Below are 17,367 nucleotides of genomic sequence, written 5' to 3' on the forward strand. Positions count from 1 at the left end.
CGCAAAAGAGAGATTCCAAATTAAAAAAGGCTCATCAAAACGAAGGCCCGATCCGCTGAGAGTCAAAGTCGGGCTTAGCCTGACCCGATAGTCATTATTTCATCAATAAATTCACTATAAAAATGTAAAAAAAATAAATATATGAAGCACTACTAGGAGTATAAGAGCATCCACAATGGCGGCTAGCCGATTCCCGGCACTGGCCGGTCCGCTCGCCGAACCATTGCAGCCGGCGAGCTGCAAATCGGCGAGAAAAGCGGCGTGCGCACGCCGATTTGCGGGCGCTAGCCGATCGGCTGACCGCCATTGCAGGCTCCCGATCAGCGAGCGACCGGGCAACCGATTTTTTTTTATTTAATTTTTTATTTAATATTATTATTGAATTTTCTCGTATCTGTGTCGTAAATTTAATTCCGTATTTTGTGTGATTGTTAATTATTTGTTTTTATAATTTTGTTTATTGTGACTAGCCTATGGCTAGCTAGCCTATTGCTTGTCCTGATGATGTGATATGAAGAGTTTTTAAGTGCTAATGATGTGGCGAAGTTGTGGCTAGCCATAAGCCATCGTGGATGCTCTAAAATTAAAAAAATAAAATAAAGAAATCAATAAAAATGTACACAAAAATAAAATGAATAAATCTCTATAAAATAGAGAGAGAGCAATACACAGAATGCAGAGAACGAAGAAAGAAGAGAAATAGAAAGGTGAAGAAGAAGACGACGGAGACACTGTAACACAGAGAGAAGACCGAAGCTATGGCTCTTTGGGGCGAAGGAACTAGCTCAGGCGCCGCCCCCAGCGATGGAGCTGCCGAAGACGAGGACGTTGCTGTCGGTACGTGCCGAATTCTTATTCGCCAACACAATTTAGGGTTTAAATTCAGCTGAGACCGTGCTCGGATTGGCCGTTTGTAATTCTCAGTGGCCGTGCTGTACTGCGGTAGGGTTAGCTTCCGGTTCATGTCGCGGTTCTGAATTAGTCTCGTTTTGAATTGGCAGATGACGATGAGGAGGAGTACGAGGAGGCTGAAGGGGGAAACCGCCTCCTAGGGTTCATGTTTGGGAATGTCGACGGCGCTGGTGATCTTGATGTCGATTATCTGGATGAGGTGGTTATGCGATTTCCTTTAGTTTAGAATTTCTTATTTTTTACTGCCGGAGCTCAGGAATGGCCGACATGATTGAAAAGATAAAATTGAGTAGCGTATAGTCGTCTGCGTTGATTGTTTCGAGTGTCGAGTGATTAATCCTAATGGATTTTAGTCAGCTGAACTTTAGCAATACAGGACTGAAAAGACAAAATTGGATTATGTGATTATAGTCGTCTTGGTAGTTTCGAGTACTTAATCCGAAAAGATTTCAGCCAACTGAACTTTAGCTATGCACTTATACTGCGATGATTATAATTTAGAATGTGGCTAGTCCTCTACCAGAAAAGCTGCTATGTTCATTTGTACATTAACAAAAATTCGGAAGTATTATGGTTGTTCTGGAAGTATGATTGATGCTTTGGTAAATGGTATGTGTATGCCCAATGTCTTTATATGCCAATGCCAGATTCTCTAAGCTTAGTAAACATTGTGGCCCTTGTGGATTATCTGGTACTGAACTACTGATAGAAGATTGACCAAACTGAATAAGAAGTGTAGAGATATGTGGACTTCCATTCAAAAATTTAATATTCAGTTGTTGTTAGAATGAGATTTTCACAGTTATGATCCATTTGAGTAAAAAGGTTTATGCTTAGTGTCATTCTCCTGCAACAGTTGTCTTTTAAGCTTATGGAGTACTATTTTTTGGTTTTTAGTACTTTTTACCCTTGCGATTCGTGCCTTTTATATTTAATGGTAAGGTGAAAAATTGGGAGCTTTCTTTGTTGCTGCTGACATGAGAATCTTGAAAGGTACGGGTAGGCCCTTTGGTAGGTTTCTTGGAAAATGAGACCATTTCCCCATTATCATGTATGAAAACTAGGTTCAGTTTTTGCTCATATCATCCTGAAATAGTTTGTCTTCTCTTTCCTAATTTTCATCTTTTTTGGGGTTAGATGGGGTAATGTTGAGCTTCTTTCCTGGTTTTCAACATATCCAAGCTCTTTTAATGTTAACAAGTCCCCCAGCTTGAATAGAATCAAACATGCTATTGTTATTTAATAATTAGTAGTATTAAATACTTGTAAAGAGATGCTGTGTTCATAGAATCCACCATTGTTACTATTGAGGTACTGCCACGCCTTAGGATCCATTAGATAGAATACTATATATATGTAATTAATTAATTATTATTTCTGAATATCTAACTGTAGTAAAATGCTGAAGTGAGTAATTGTTTGCAAATTGCTATTCTTGATCATTCCAGCAGCAAAATAGCTTGCAGAGTACTTAACATCTTGTAGTTGGTTGGAACAGCATTGATATTAATATACTAATAGGTGGAAACTGAATAAATAATGTAGTATCTAACAAGTAACTTTATGTAAAGAATCTGAACCTTTAAATGTGATGGTGGTGATTTTAGGAAATATACCAAAGTGTAGCAGTACCTACACTGTGATTTGGCTTTCTGATTGTCAGTTGGTTTTGAGTATCATCTGGAGCTTGGTTCGATATTTGTACCAATTTCTCAATGACAAGCTTTAACTTTTAGTACCCTGATAGCAGAGAGGTTATTTGGCTGCCATTGTCTATTAATCTGAAAAGCCTGTAACAAAGACTGTACATCTGATACAAAACATGTATATGAGTGTCCTAGTTAGTAGAACAGAATCATGGTTTTTGTTAACCAAATCTCAGTAGGAAAATTATGGTGAAGGCTTGTATGCTCACTTCCCGAAGGGCTGTTTAACTACATGCATAACTACCACCTGAATTGGTTTCGTATGAGCTGAAACAGAATTGTAGGAACAGTCAGATGGCTTGTGTTTCCTGTCTAGTGTCTACTAATCCTTTTTCTCTTTAACCATTGACTCTCCTTCCCTTACTATCCTTTGCTGAATAATGCACATGCTAAACTACTAATCCTCTTTCAGGATGCGAAGGAGCATCTTTCTGCACTGGCCGACAAGCTTGGTTCTTCCCTAACAGAAATAGATGTATGGAAATCTTTATCACTTCTCAACCATGGTTATTAATACTAGATCAGATCTTAATGGCTGCTTTTTTACAAATTAGGATATTATTTTTGTAACTAGTCACAATGGCACTCTTATCAATGCTGAATAACTGTTTTTTTTTCTAATTGGGTTCCAGCTCACTATGAAATCACTGCAGACACCATCGGACGCTACTGATCAAGGTGATTATGTATGCCAATTAAAACAAACGGAGAAACTTTCTAAATCTCAGTTAGTATATTCTAGTTTTTCTAAGTGTAGTGTGCCATTTTTGTTGTTAATTAGAACAATGGTTGCTCTTGGTTTTCCACTAAGTAGCAAGTAATGTATTAGAAATTATTTTCTGTAGTGAATTACTACCTAGTGGCACATTTCAATAATTATCTTGTTAATGATACTAATATATGCGATCTTAAAGTAGATTCTTTTATTTGGGTGTGGTGGAATAAATATTTAGAAGTAATATGTGCAAGCATGTATCTTTTTCTGGGAGAGTCTTCTGGTGAAAAGATATTGCTGTATGCTTTTAAATTCTTGGCATAAGTTAGATTTTCCAACTTTATATGCATGTACCGGATGTTGGACCTTGGAAATTATAATTTACCCCCAAGTTTGGTTACTTATGGCATGATGAACTCTGCATATGGTGCTGAATTGAATATGACTTTAAATTATGACGATTTGTTATGTGATAAAAAATTTAATTTAGTTTTAAGATTTTCTTAACTACCCCTTCAATTTACTTCTAGAATCTCTTGGAGCAGAGAAAGAAGTTTTCTGACTTTGAAGTGGAGTGCTAAGTAATAAATTCTTGAAACGCCCTATGGTCCTACAGTCCCACTAAAAGAATGATGCATAACTTTGTGTGGGTGTGCATATATATGTACATATACTTTTTTTATTCAGACTGTCTCAATCTCCCTGTTTTAAGTTGTGATTACAAAACATCTTGAAAACTTCAGATGTTAGTCCAACAAAAGTATACGAAACTTGCTGGTCGGTCCTAATTAATTTTACAACCCTAGTACGTTTTTAATACCTGTTTCATGGTTATTTAATGAAATGCATTATGCTATGTCATATACTCATTACCTTGGAAAGTAACACATATAAGATTACAATCTCTTATACTTTTGAATCTTAACTGTCATTAAACCTTTATTAGCAGAACTTTCCATCTGAACACGGAGCTATCTACTTAATTTTATTAGTTCGAATTAGGCTTTAACTTTGCATTGCATATCTATCAGGACGTGCTACATTTTTTTTCCTTTGGTCCTGATTTTTATCTTTCCCCCCTACCATTTTCTCCCATGCAAACTAGATTATGACAGAAAGGCAGAAAATGCTATTGATTATGAAGATATAGATGAGCAATATGAAGGACCAGAGATCCAATCCGCTACCGAGGAGGACTTTTTGTTGCCAAAAAAGGATTTTTTCTCCAAAGAAGTTTCAGTAGCGTCTTTGGACAATAGAAATTCTCTTTTTGATGATGAAAATTATGATGAAGATGATGATTTGGAAAATCAGAATACAGGTGGGGAAGACCATGCTGAAACTCAACAGTTGTCTCCATCAGGTTTTACTTTATTTAACAAGCCTCTATTTTAAGTAGTTAATTGCTGAATTTGTTTTGACTTCATTTGTGATCTTCTCTGGTTTTGAGTTTGTGCATGTGGTAAAAATATTCTATGAAACCATATGGCATGTAACTTACTTTAACATGTTAACTCTAGGACTTTCTATCTAAAATGATACACTCATTAGTGTCTGAGGACCCCAACAAATTCATTTCTAATAGTAAGAATGAACGGGAACAAATAGACAAGCAACTGATGAAATCCTTGTCCACTCATGCTGGGGTTCCGTCATGATTATTGGAAGATGAACCATAATTCTTGCTCCAGGGCAATCTAAACTCGGCTTATTCTACTACGCAGTTGATCTAGACATCTTTGCCAAGTTGTATAATGGAATATGTAATGTTATCCTTTTTGATATACAGTTGATTCATTTTTTCCTTGACAGATGAGCAGGATCATAAACATGAAGCCATTTCTCTGGACGAAAGTCTTCCAGATGATGATCTTGATCCTGAAAAAAGTACAGATTTGGGAGATTCTGAGGAGGTTGGCTTTTTGTATATTTTGCAATTGTGTCAATTTCTGGAAACATCTGAAAGGAAAATCTTTGTGATTTTTTATACCCCCTAAGCAACTCTGAATATTACCCATCCCACACCTCCTCTAAGATTTCTTCTTTATCTTAAAAGATTCATCTACTTCTTTTCATGGATAAAAAACAGAATTTTTTTAAGCCTGTGCCACGGTGGACTCAAACTTAAGACCTTTGGCCGCATAACTACTCTACCACTACACACACACGCCAAAGATTCTTCTACTTCTTTATAGCCATAGAGGCCAAAGAAGGGCGGGAACTTTAAACCCCACTACCCCAGTAACACTCTACTTTCTCTACATGACTGGTTGTCATCGTGCTCGGCATTCTATGCCATAGTCTTAGGGCAATGTAGGTCTACGTCTTCAGATTGATTTCTGTATTTGACATGCTACTTTGGGGGAAGAAGAATGTGTGTCTTTGTATCACTTCCCATGTGTGTAACTATCCAACACCTGTAATCATGAAAAAACACCATAGCTTTTCATGGCATGAGAATCTCCTAGATAACTGTAAAGCAAGGGAAAGAGGATAGTCAATTCATTGGGAGGATTGGATTTAAAAAAGGATTTGCAAGAGAATTTTCCAGATACATCTAAGACCCAACTGCTAACATCGTCAAACGCCTTTCAATTGCCTTAGCAAAGAAATATAATTCTTGCATTCAAAATCTTAAGAATATGAATGACGTGCAAATCCCAACTAACTGAAGACCAAGAGGTGCCATGAATCAGAGGGACAAAGATGCAATAAGTTTATATTGGTAATGAACACCAGAGTAGTTAATAGTCCATTCACCCAATGCGCAATCAATAACCCCTCATTGCATCTTTCTATAAAAAATAGTACTCACTCCGTCTCACTCTAAGTGATTCATTTTCCTTTTTGGATGTCTCATTTTAATGGACACGTTTGACGTTTTCCAAAATTGAAACATCATTATCTCTACTTTATTCTCTCTTCACTCAACTCACAAAACAAAACTGCATAAAATCCTTGCAGAACTTAAGAAGTGGAAATGCTCCACTTAGAGTGGGACAGAGGGAGTATTTAAGAAGTGAGATTGCATGTTTGTTAGAACTTAGAAAATTGCAATTAGCATAAAAACTTCTTGCAAAACAACTAATGATTGTGTAACCTTAGTTCTACAAGATTAATAGTTTGTTAAAAAAATATACCTCAACCCTATGTTCATTCTGTTGAAACCCCTTTTTGTCCCACATCGACAAAATGGAGATCCTGGCTCCTTTGTAAATGAGTGAATAACCATCCCCTCTTATAAGGCCTTTTAAAGGGGTGAGTGACCCATTCTAACATGGTATCAGAGTGGGCCTGCCCAAGTCGGTGATGAGTTCCGTTGTTGCAAGTGTGGAAGTCCGATGATCATTTCGGCCCACACATTGCGGGGGCGTATTGAAACCCCTTCTTGTCCCACATCAACGAAATGATGATCCTCACTGCTTTATAAATGAGTGGGTAACCCTTCCCCCTAAAAGGCCTATTAAGGGGTTGAGTGGCCCTATTTCCAACACATTCCATGTTGCATCTTGTTGTCCCTGAGTTCATTGCTTTTTTTGTTTTTGATGAGTGAACACCTAATCATATTTAATGTTTTACTCCTTCCGTCCCATAATAGGAGTCCTATTTGGTTTGGGCACGAGTTTTAAGAAATGTAAAGAAAAGTGGGTTGAATAAGCTAGTTGAATGTGAGTCCTACTTATATATATTAATTTTATAATAAAGTGTGAGTGGAATTAGTTGGTGGGAATATGGAGCCTACATACCATTCATGGTAAAAGTGAAATAGGACTCTTATTGTGGGACGGACGGAAATAGCAAAATAGGACTCTTATTGTGGGATGGAGGGAGTAAGTTGTACTACCGACCTAGAACATGTCCTTTCAGTAGGTTTCCCTATCCTTTTAAGCTCTATGTTAAATATATGTAAAGTTGGTTTAAATGTTAGATCTTTATAGCAAGTGTTTCTAAGTGCCTCTCCTGGAAGTAAGCTAGATGTGGCCCCATTTATGAATACTTCTTCGGGTTCTTCTTTTTATCCTGTACGATATGATTTCATATTTCATGGTATAACTTGTCATGTTTAAGCAGGATGATTCAAATGCTCTGGATGAGTCAGTTGATGGTGACATGTTTTCGCTGCTTCCTGTTCTTTATGTAGAGGATGACAAGGCAATCTTACGGTTCTCTGAGATTTTTGGCGTTAAAGAACCTGTGAAAGCTGCAAGAAAAAGAGACCGGCATCCGATACCTAAAGGTGGGTATGATTTGGTTAAATGATATCTGTTCTGATTAACAATGCTTCGCTGCTTTTTTAATTGATTCAAGAAGCAGTCTGGGCTAGCTCCACTCTTTATGAAATTTTGGCGCATTTTCTCTATTTAGTCCTCTTATTGACATTACACCTTACAATCTAAAGTTATTACTGGCTTGTAGTTTACTAGCTTTCTGAGCCAGTGAATCTTCTTCTGTTTTCTTATAGAGAAATACAAGTTGTTAGATGCTTCTGAGAATGTCGAGGAAGACGAAGAGAAATTTATGAAGGCACCTTGCCAAGATATTTCCTGGATGAGACAATATGGCGCAAAAAGTGACGTTTACATGGGTGAAATAGGTGATACATTGATAACGGATTCTGTTGGGGGATCAGGAAGGATGTCTGTTGGACATACGAGGGATATGAAAGATTCCTTTGTTAATGCTGAAGTAATGAAAGATGAAGTGTCGCTGTCTAATTTTCCGGAATGGAACACTAGCTTTTCTTCCAAATTCTATCCTCTTGACCAGGAAGATTGGGAAGATAGAATTGTTTGGAATAACTCACCATCATCTACTGAAACCTTGGTAGAGAGCTGTGAGCTGTCTGGACCTGATTCTGACACACTTGGTGACAAAGAGAGGGATTTGAAAGCTGAACCAGGAACTGTGGAGTCGGAATTCCAAACTGAGCCGCATGACAAGCATCATAACTTATTTGAAACTAAATATTCCATTTTGGTGGAGCCTTTTGACTCTGACAGATCCCGCTCTACAGACCTTATCATCTCACAATACCATCCCCAGCTTCTACGATTAGAGTCCCAATTAGATGATCATAGTACAAATAATGGAGCACTGAAAGATGTTGCCCCTGAAGCAAGGCTTTGTAGTGATGCTATTAGACGTTTCAATGAGCTCACCTTACAGAATACAGATGTAGTTAAAGGATCGTGGATAGATAATGTTATCTGGGATCCACATCAATCTATTGCAAAGCCAAAGTTAATTCTTGATCTCCAGGATGACCAGATGCTTTTTGAACTCTCAGATACAAAGGATACTGAACATCTGCGGCTTCATGCAGGGGCTATGATTGTAGCACGCTCTCTGCATCCCAGTAGTGGGGATGTACTTGACCTGCATAATCATGGCATTCTATCCGCGGGACGGTTTAATATCTCTAATGATAAATTCTATTCAAACAGGAAATCCTCCCAGCAGCTGAGATCTCATTCTAAAAAGCGTCCTGTTCATGGACTTAAGGTTTTGCATTCAGTGCCAGCACTTAAGCTGCAAACCATGAAAGCAAAGCTGAGCAAGTACGAAATCTGTTTCGATTCTATTTCTTTGCATTTTCCTCCATATGCATTAATAGTAGCTGCTGCTGCTCAAATCAAAAGAAGACTTCCTAGTAGTTTGTATCCTAATCTACTTTCTAAACTACATTATATCAGTACTAAATGTGGGTGATGCATAGGACCGACATGCCTTTTTAGCATGCATGTTGTAATGTGAGTAATCTATGTGACTTGTGGTTACCCTCCTCTACACATTGGGGGTCAGATTGTATTGATTTCATGCCTTTTTACAATAAGTGCTTTTTGTGAATTTATCTTAGATACCTATCATAGATTGTTTTCCGGCTTTATAAGTGTCTCTGCATATATTATGAGTTTTTAGCCAAATTCCCATTTTCTTTACATCTATTCTATCCTAGTTGTGAAGTAATTGTTATTGTTGCAGCAAAGATATAGCTAATTTTCATCGTCCAAAAGCGTTATGGTATCCTCATGATATCGAGGTGTCATTAAAGGAACAAGGGAGGCTAGTCACACAAGGATCGATGAAAATAATTTTGAAGAGTTTGGGTGGCAAGGGGAGTAAACTTCATGTGGATGCAGAAGAAACCATTGCCTCTTTGAAAGCTAAAGCTTCGAAAAAGCTAGGTAGTCTATTTCTTTGAGTGGTGTAAATTTTCTGAACAATTTTATATAATATTGTCAGGCACGAGTATTAATTAATATCTTTCTTGTAGATTTTAAACTATCTGAGCCTGTGAAGATATATTATTCTGGGAGGGAGCTTGATGACAACAAATCTCTAGCTGAACAGAATGTTCACTCAAACTCAGTCTTGCACCTTGTTCGGACAAAAATACATCTATTGCCTCGGGCACAAAAGCTTCCTGGTGAAAATAAGTCGTTGCGTCCCCCTGGAGCTTTTAAGAAGAAATCTGACCTTTCAGTAAAAGATGGTCATGTTTTCATAATGGAGTAAGTTATTAAGTTATTTTGGGATTGTCTGTGTTTATTAAGTTATTTTGGGATTGTCTGTGTTTTGTTTTGAAGTAAAGAATATCAACTGACGTGTTATTATTAGTTTGATCCGGTTTGATGTTTTCTTCAATATAGTGTTCTGTTATTTCAAGTACTTATAGTTTCAATTTTGCATCTTTCTCCATAGAGTGAGTTCATATATGCTCATGGCCTTTCTTTCAGATTGTGTTTAAAGATGCTGAGAACATCATATTTTAATCATTGGATGAAATACAAACAAGTAATGTTTTAAATCATGTGACCTTTTTTCATAATGTGACATTGATCCCTCATAGCAAAAGTGATACAGCATCAATGAATCTTTCACTATGCTGCATTATCAGATTATTTGTGGTGAAATGCATCTTTTAAAAACCATATTTGAGTCACATTATATCTAAAATGAGTTGTGTTAAGGTTGATTTTAGTCATGTGAGGCTAACTGTTCACTAGCTTAAGTTAGAGTAATAGTATATCAGAGGGAGTCATCTTACTTAAAACTTGCAATATTTTTCTGACAAAGCTGCATTGTAATTGCATCTGCATTTTAACATATTTTCAGAAGAAGTTGTAACTATGTACTACTCTATTGAAATATAACATGGCTATAGACCACATTGTTGCATTGACTTTGGTCTTTCAGCCTTTCTGCTGATTGGCTTTTGTCTAATGAATGATGCATACCTTCATTAACTCTGCAGCTGATATGCTAAAGTTTAATTGAATTATACTTCTGTTCGGGTCATCTTCTCTATAGAGTATTCAACCTAATTGTATGACTGATATAAGTTGAGTTTTCTGCTTATATTTTTTATTGATAAATTTTATATTTCAGGTACTGTGAAGAAAGGCCTTTGCTTCTAGGTAATCCAGGGATGGGTGCAAGACTCTGTACATATTATCAAAAATTGGCACCTGGTGATCAAATGGGTAACTTGATGCGGAATGGTGATAATGGTTTGGGGAGTGTTGTCACTCTTGATCCTGCTGATAAGTCCCCATTTCTTGGAGATATAAAACCTGGTGCAAGCCAGTCTTGCCTGGAATCTAACATGTATAGAGCGCCCATATTTCAGCATAAAGTGCCATTAACTGATTACTTATTGGTGAGGTCTCCAAAAGGGAAACTTTCCATCAGACGCATTGACAGGATTGATGTTGTTGGACAACAGGTTATGCCAATATTCTTGTTAAATTTGGTCTTCTAATTTCTAAATGGTCTTGTTTGGTCTGTGTGTGAGATACTGTCCGTCTGCCCTACCATTGTCTGCCTTTCTATCGAAGTTGCTTTTTGTGTTGCTTCTTTTTGTCTTTTTTTCCTCTCCGAGAATTGGGGGAACTAGCCCATATTTTCAACTGCTATTGAATACTAGAGTCTTCAGATGTTTGATAATGTATGTTTTCTAACTTGGATTTGTCAATAGGAGCCTCACATGGAGGTTATGTCTCCTGGGTCCAAAGGTGTCCAGTTCTATATCATGAACAGAGTTTTGGTACACATGTACCGGGAATTCCGTGCTTGTGAAAAACGTGGGTTGCGTCCTTCGATTCGTTCAGATGAGTTGGTCTCACAGTTTCGTAACTTGTCTGAAACATTTCTCCGGAAGAGGCTGAAAAATTGTGCTGATTTACAGGTATTACATCTTGCCTCATGATCCCACTTGATAGCATTTTTGATCCCTCTTGACGGCATTCATTTACTTGGCTTGCTTATTCTTCTATGGTGAGTAACATCCGGTTCTTTTTTGTGTGGGCTATTAGAGGGGTCCACATGGGCAGTATCTCTGGGTTATGAAACGCTCTTTTCGCATTCCTTCAGAAGAAGAACTGAGGAGGATGGTCACTCCTGAAAATGTGAGTGTGTTATATTTTATCCTCTTTACTTCATTAGATGATATATGCTATGTGAGGGGAGTGTATGTGAGGTTTTTTCAAGCTCAGAAAAATTCCACAGCTTATCAGGGTTGGCCACCATTTGTGTGAGCATCAAATTCTGATAAAAGTAGACTAAATAAAATGCATTGTTCTTTTATCTTCTTCTTTGTTTGGATTGTATTGTATTCTTTTGTAGTATGTGTTTATTGTTTTCACATATTCCTGTTAAGGTTGACTAGTAAAACAATGATGTTGAGATTTCACTGCTTGATTGTATGAGTTGTTATGCCACTTATGAACCAAATAAATAAAGTGTGGTGAATACATCTGTTACTTCTTTTGTAAATGATTCCACTGCCCTAGCTTATACCTATAGTTGTCGAGGCTCTGGCTGCATTTAAGGTTGTCAGAATTAGATATGTATATATGGTTTAAATTGGAGAGCAAGTCAGTGCTTTCCTAGTTCAGTTAGTACTCTTATATATACATAGGTTCTTTGATCAATAGATTAATATAGAGAGTTTTCCACAACATCATTTTCCACCTTTAATTTAACATTATGCAATGGCCTCATATCCATTAGGTGCAATTAAACTGCATGCTCTATGATCATGGATGCTAACACTTGCAATGACCCCAGAAGGTATAACTGTTCTTTCCTAAAAAAAGTACGTGTTGGAAATGAGCAATCATAACGAGACAGATAAGGCACTGTTGTCAATAATTATCAGATTATAATCTATGACAACAACCAACGGCCAGTTAGTCATAGTCATTATCATAAAGACTTATTTGGTTTTGCATTTACTGTAATTGGATACATTTTCCTACTTGACACTATATATGCAATAGACATTGCCTTTACTTCTAGATATATAGGCAACCGCCAACATGCCAACATCGCAATCAAATTCAATTTGTGAATAAAAACCATCAAACTTACCCTCAAATTTCTAACAACCAGTTCAGTTGGATTAAAGCCGGTATTCTTAAATAAATCACATGAAGATACCCAAGAAAATCTCTTAGAAGTTGATTAAGACTGTTAGTGGGGAGGTGGGGAAGAGATTAAAAAGAACACAATTTTCACTGATTCATTATTCAGTTCTAGTGCATGAGTGACTATATATGTTCTGCTCATGAATGAGCTTTCCCAGTTATATGCTTAGCAATAAGAATGTCCATGGTTTATGACATTGAAAGAACTGTATACTGATTTGCAATTTTGCCTTAGGTCTGTGCATACGAGAGCATGCAAGCAGGTCTGTACAGGCTCAAACGTTTAGGAATTACAAGACTGACTCTTCCTGCTGGTCTTTCATCTGCAATGAATCAGCTTCCAGATGAAGCTATCACTTTAGCTGCAGCTTCACATATCGAGAGGGAGCTACAGATTACACCATGGAATTTGAGCAGTAATTTTGTTTCCTGTACAAACCAGGCAAGCTACCTATTTCCCATTGTTTTTCTCTGGAGGGCTATCCCTGATGTTTTATCTTTCAAATTTAACATTGAACGAGAAATGTGCACCTTTTCTGTTCAGGATAGGGAAAATATTGAGCGTCTGGAAATTACGGGTGTTGGTGACCCTTCAGGAAGGGGCCTAGGTTTTAGTTATGTTCGCACAACTCCTAAGGCTCCAATCCCAAATTCGATGGTGAAAAAGAAAACTGTTATTGGTAAAGGGACAACTGTTACTGGAACTGATGCAGATCTACGCAGATTGAGCATGGAAGCTGCGAGAGAGGTAAATGTGATTTGCACTAGAAGTCTTTTTTGTTACTCAAATGCTGCTGATATATCTCAACTTAATGAACTCTTTTTGGGTTTTTATTAATTTGTAAAGATCACACTATCTTTGTTGTCGTATTCATGTTTTGAGATAAAAACATTTTCTTTCTTATTTATTAACCTCATTCCTTATGAGACTTCCTGCATCCCTTGCCATCACTTTCAGGATGCATTTTTGTAATTTACATCTTGTTTGATTACTTGTAGTTGCACTATTAATTATCTCTTGTTATTGTCCAAAAATAGTAGTCACTCCAGGTGAAATGCTGCTAATTGTTCTGTTCATTTTGTTTGCATACAGCTTCTCCTTAAATTCAATGTTCCAGAGGAGCAGATTGCAAAACTAACTCGATGGCACCGCATTGCTCTAATACGCAAGCTTTCAAGTGAGCAAGCAGCATCAGGTGTCAAGGTTGATCCAACAACAGTCAGCAAGTTTGCTCGTGGACAACGAATGTCCTTTTTGCAACTGCAGCAGCAGACAAGAGAAAAATGTCAGGAAATATGGGATCGACAATTTCAGAGCCTCTGTGCTGCTGATGGAGAGGAAAATGAGAGTGAGTCAGAGGCTAATAGTGACTTGGATTCATTTGCGGGGGATCTGGAAAATCTTCTGGATGCAGAAGAATGTGAAGATGGTGAGGAGGATAATTTTGAGTCCAAGCGTGACAGCATGGATGGTGTTAAGGGGCTAAAAATGAGAAGGCGGCCACTCCAAACTCAGCACCAAGAGGAAATCGAAGATGAGAGGGCAGAAGCAGAAGAATTATGCAAGATGCTCATGGATGGTATTTTTTTAATGTATCAGAGAGCTATATTATTACTAGAAGAGCTACGCCGCACTTAGTAATCCCTCGCAGTGTTTTATTGGAGGGCATCTTTTACTTTGTTTGGTAAAGGTGCCACTTCCAGTGAAATTGATTGTGTATGTGCTATTGGGAAGATTAATAGTAAATAGGTTGACCTGCAAAGATAATCCATAAGATACAGATATGCAATAATACTCTATGCTATCGGTTTTCCTTTGTTGTGCAGTATCAACCTCTGTTTGATAGATGGTCGGTATAGAAATAGGTGGCAGTTATTGCAAGTATGATTGTGGTTCATTATTCTTTATGCTTTTAGGATTTGTTGTTATAATCCATGTTTTATAGGAGTATTTGTCTATTTGTGTTTTTACATTCAAAATTTGACCATTGACTGTTTTCCAGATGAGGAAGCTGAACGCAAAAAGAAGAAGAAGACAAAAACTGCAGCAGAGCAAGCTGGGTTGTCTATTAAGTCAAAGTTTGGTTCTGAGAATGGTGATGGAATCAAGAAAAGCAACGCGGTTTCAAAGAGATTCATGCAACCTGAAGGATCCTATCTAGCAATGGAGAAAATTGCTAAAGACCAAAAGGAGGTGCATAATTGTTTTGACATTGTTTCCATTTGTTCATACATCTATCCATTTCTTCTGATAGTCATGCTTGATAACTAGGTTGCATAAATTCTTTAAGTTCTGATCACGAAATCTGCAATTCTGTATTTTGATACAGGGAGACTACCTGTCTGCTAAAAGTCATATTCCGGGGAAATTTAAGGCCAAGAAAAAGAATGAGTTTGAAGTACTTAGCAAAAAGGTGAAGATATTGGGGGATGGAATCACTGTAAGTTTGTCACTTAAACTGTGATTTATGCTCAGTTAGACCTACAGTGTCCTGAATCCCAATATAAACTTTACTCGCAATACTATTGTTTTTGCATTGATTCGATGTTAATTTGGGTCTGGGTAACGAAGGATGCTACTTCTGAATACCTTGTGAATTCCCCGCCACCCTTCTTGCTGTCTGAATTTGCATCCATATTAACATGGGTTGTGTGGAGGAATTTTGACGTTGATTGCTTTTAAATGTAAAACTAGGTGATCAAGGAAAAGAAATCTGCGAGGGAGAGTTTTGTCTGTGGAGCATGCGGTCAGGTACACATGAATTCTGAATGCAGAATTATGTACATCTGGATATTGTTCTTAAATGTCCCGTTTCCTATCTCCAGCTTGGTCATATGAGGACCAACAAGAACTGCCCCAGATATGGGGAAGACACTGACACTCGAGCAGAGAGCATCGATCTTGACCGGATAGCGGGCAGGCCTAATTTTCCAGATCAAATAGAGCAGAAACCCCATGTGAAGAAGTTAATGCCAAAAATTGGGCCAAAAGCTGTTGGTTCAGAAGCACCAGAAGATGATAAACCAACTTCAAAGGCAAAAATCCTGAAGGTTAAATGTGGCTTGACGGACAAGCTTCCTGATAAACATACTCCCACAAACTCACAGAGCTCTGATAGACCAGTTACATCAGATGCTGAAATGGGAAGCAAGTCTGTTGTTAAAGTCAACAAAATCACGTTTTCCAACAAGACGAAACCGGATGATGTGGTTGAAACTCCTAGGACCTTTCTGGTAAAGCCTCCAGTGGATGTTGACAGGGAGCAATCCCGCAGCAAGAAAGTTATAATCAAACAACCAAAGGAGATCATTAATTTTGAAGAAAACAACCAGGATGGAAGTTTTGGCTTTGACTACAGGAAAACAAAGAAATTAATGGAAATATCTAGTTTGGACAGACATATGGAACATGAGAGCAAGCACTACTTTGAAGAGTCTTCAAGGATGAGGGATCCAGAGAGTAACCAATTGTGGGTCGATGAGAAAAGGAGAACCTTTGGCAGACAACAAGAAGGACGAAATAGAAGGGGAGAGAAATTGAAGATGATCGAAGACCAACCAAAGTATGAGTTACTAAGGTATGAAGAAGCCATTCGAAGAGAGAGGGAAGAAGAAGAGCGTCAAAAGGCGAAGGATAAAAAGAAAAAGAAAAGAAAGCTTGAAGTAAAGGATGATTATTTTGATGATTTTCCTCCTAGAAGAATCGACAAACGGATACCAGATAGAGATAGAATGGTGAGGAGGAGGGCAGAACCTGAGTATGCAAGGCCCACTCCAGATTATGTCCCCGCTCTAAAGCGGCGACGTGGAGGAGAGGTGAGTAGTTTAAATTTTTGTAACGCCCTCTCTTGTTAAGTTGCTTAACGTCCCCAATTTTTTGCATTCAAACATGGAATATGCATGTACTTGAAACCCTTTTGAAACTAACCGATGTGATAATCACAATTTCAGGTTGGCTTGTCAAACGTCTTGGAGACTATTGTCGAGACGCTCAAGGCAAGGAAAGAAATATCGTACCTATTTCTAAAGCCTGTAACGAGAAAGGAAGCTCCTGACTATATAGACATCATTAGTCATCCTATGGATTTATCTACGATCAGAGATAAGACAAGGAGGCTAGAGTACAAGAACCGAGAGGATTTCAGGCACGATGTGTGTCAGATTGTGATCAACGCTCATACGTATAATGACCGACGGAATCCAGGTATTCCTCCTCTTGCGGATCAACTTCTCGAGCTCTGTGACTTCTTGTTAGCTCAATACGATGCAGACTTGACAGAAGCGGAAGCTGGGATTGAATAGATAATTATAGGCAACGTGCGTGGGATGGTTATTTTTTTCGTGTCCCCTCCCCATTTTTTAGGTTAATTGGTATTTTTGTAGCTTAAAATTCGCCAAGTCTGTACATCTGAATGATCCCCAGCTTTGATCATAGGTTTGTTAAAAGATGTGTAGATTAGTTATAGGTGACAAAATGTATAGAATGTGCATAGCGGCAGCCCCTTTTCCTGTCGGCAGTGTATCTTGTATGAAATCTTTTTTATCCCTTTGTCTCGGTTCTCATAAATCCGATTTAGAGATTCACACATATCAATTGGTAAGATGT

The 17,367-nt window shown here is 37.8% G+C and overlaps 1 protein-coding gene across 2 annotated transcripts; it reads left to right on the plus strand.

Annotated features, from left to right (window-relative positions):
• Positions 1 to 673: 673 nt before the first annotated feature.
• LOC121756087 (transcription initiation factor TFIID subunit 1-like) lies at positions 674 to 17,349 on the plus strand. Of its 2 annotated transcripts, XM_042151549.1 has the most exons (21): positions 674 to 837; positions 1,002 to 1,111; positions 3,031 to 3,093; positions 3,251 to 3,296; positions 4,439 to 4,696; positions 5,146 to 5,246; positions 7,405 to 7,570; positions 7,796 to 8,891; positions 9,316 to 9,518; positions 9,608 to 9,845; positions 10,723 to 11,059; positions 11,312 to 11,521; positions 11,649 to 11,741; positions 12,997 to 13,203; positions 13,306 to 13,509; positions 13,855 to 14,341; positions 14,765 to 14,955; positions 15,092 to 15,202; positions 15,457 to 15,513; positions 15,588 to 16,577; positions 16,713 to 17,349. In XM_042151549.1, exons 1-21 carry the CDS (start codon positions 759 to 761, stop codon positions 17,061 to 17,063), a joined length of 5,598 nt encoding a protein of 1,865 aa, XP_042007483.1. In that variant the 5' UTR covers positions 674 to 758; the 3' UTR covers positions 17,064 to 17,349. The 2 variants fall into 2 exon arrangements, with proteins under 2 accessions (XP_042007483.1, XP_042007484.1); XM_042151550.1 differs by lacking the exons at positions 674 to 837; positions 1,002 to 1,111; positions 3,031 to 3,093; positions 3,251 to 3,296 and having other exon boundaries at positions 4,665 to 4,696; positions 5,154 to 5,246.
• Positions 17,350 to 17,367: the final 18 nt, after the last annotated feature.

Source organism: Salvia splendens, chromosome 11, assembly GCF_004379255.2.
Source record: "Salvia splendens isolate huo1 chromosome 11, SspV2, whole genome shotgun sequence".
NCBI classification, from domain to species: Eukaryota; Viridiplantae; Streptophyta; class Magnoliopsida; order Lamiales; family Lamiaceae; genus Salvia; species Salvia splendens.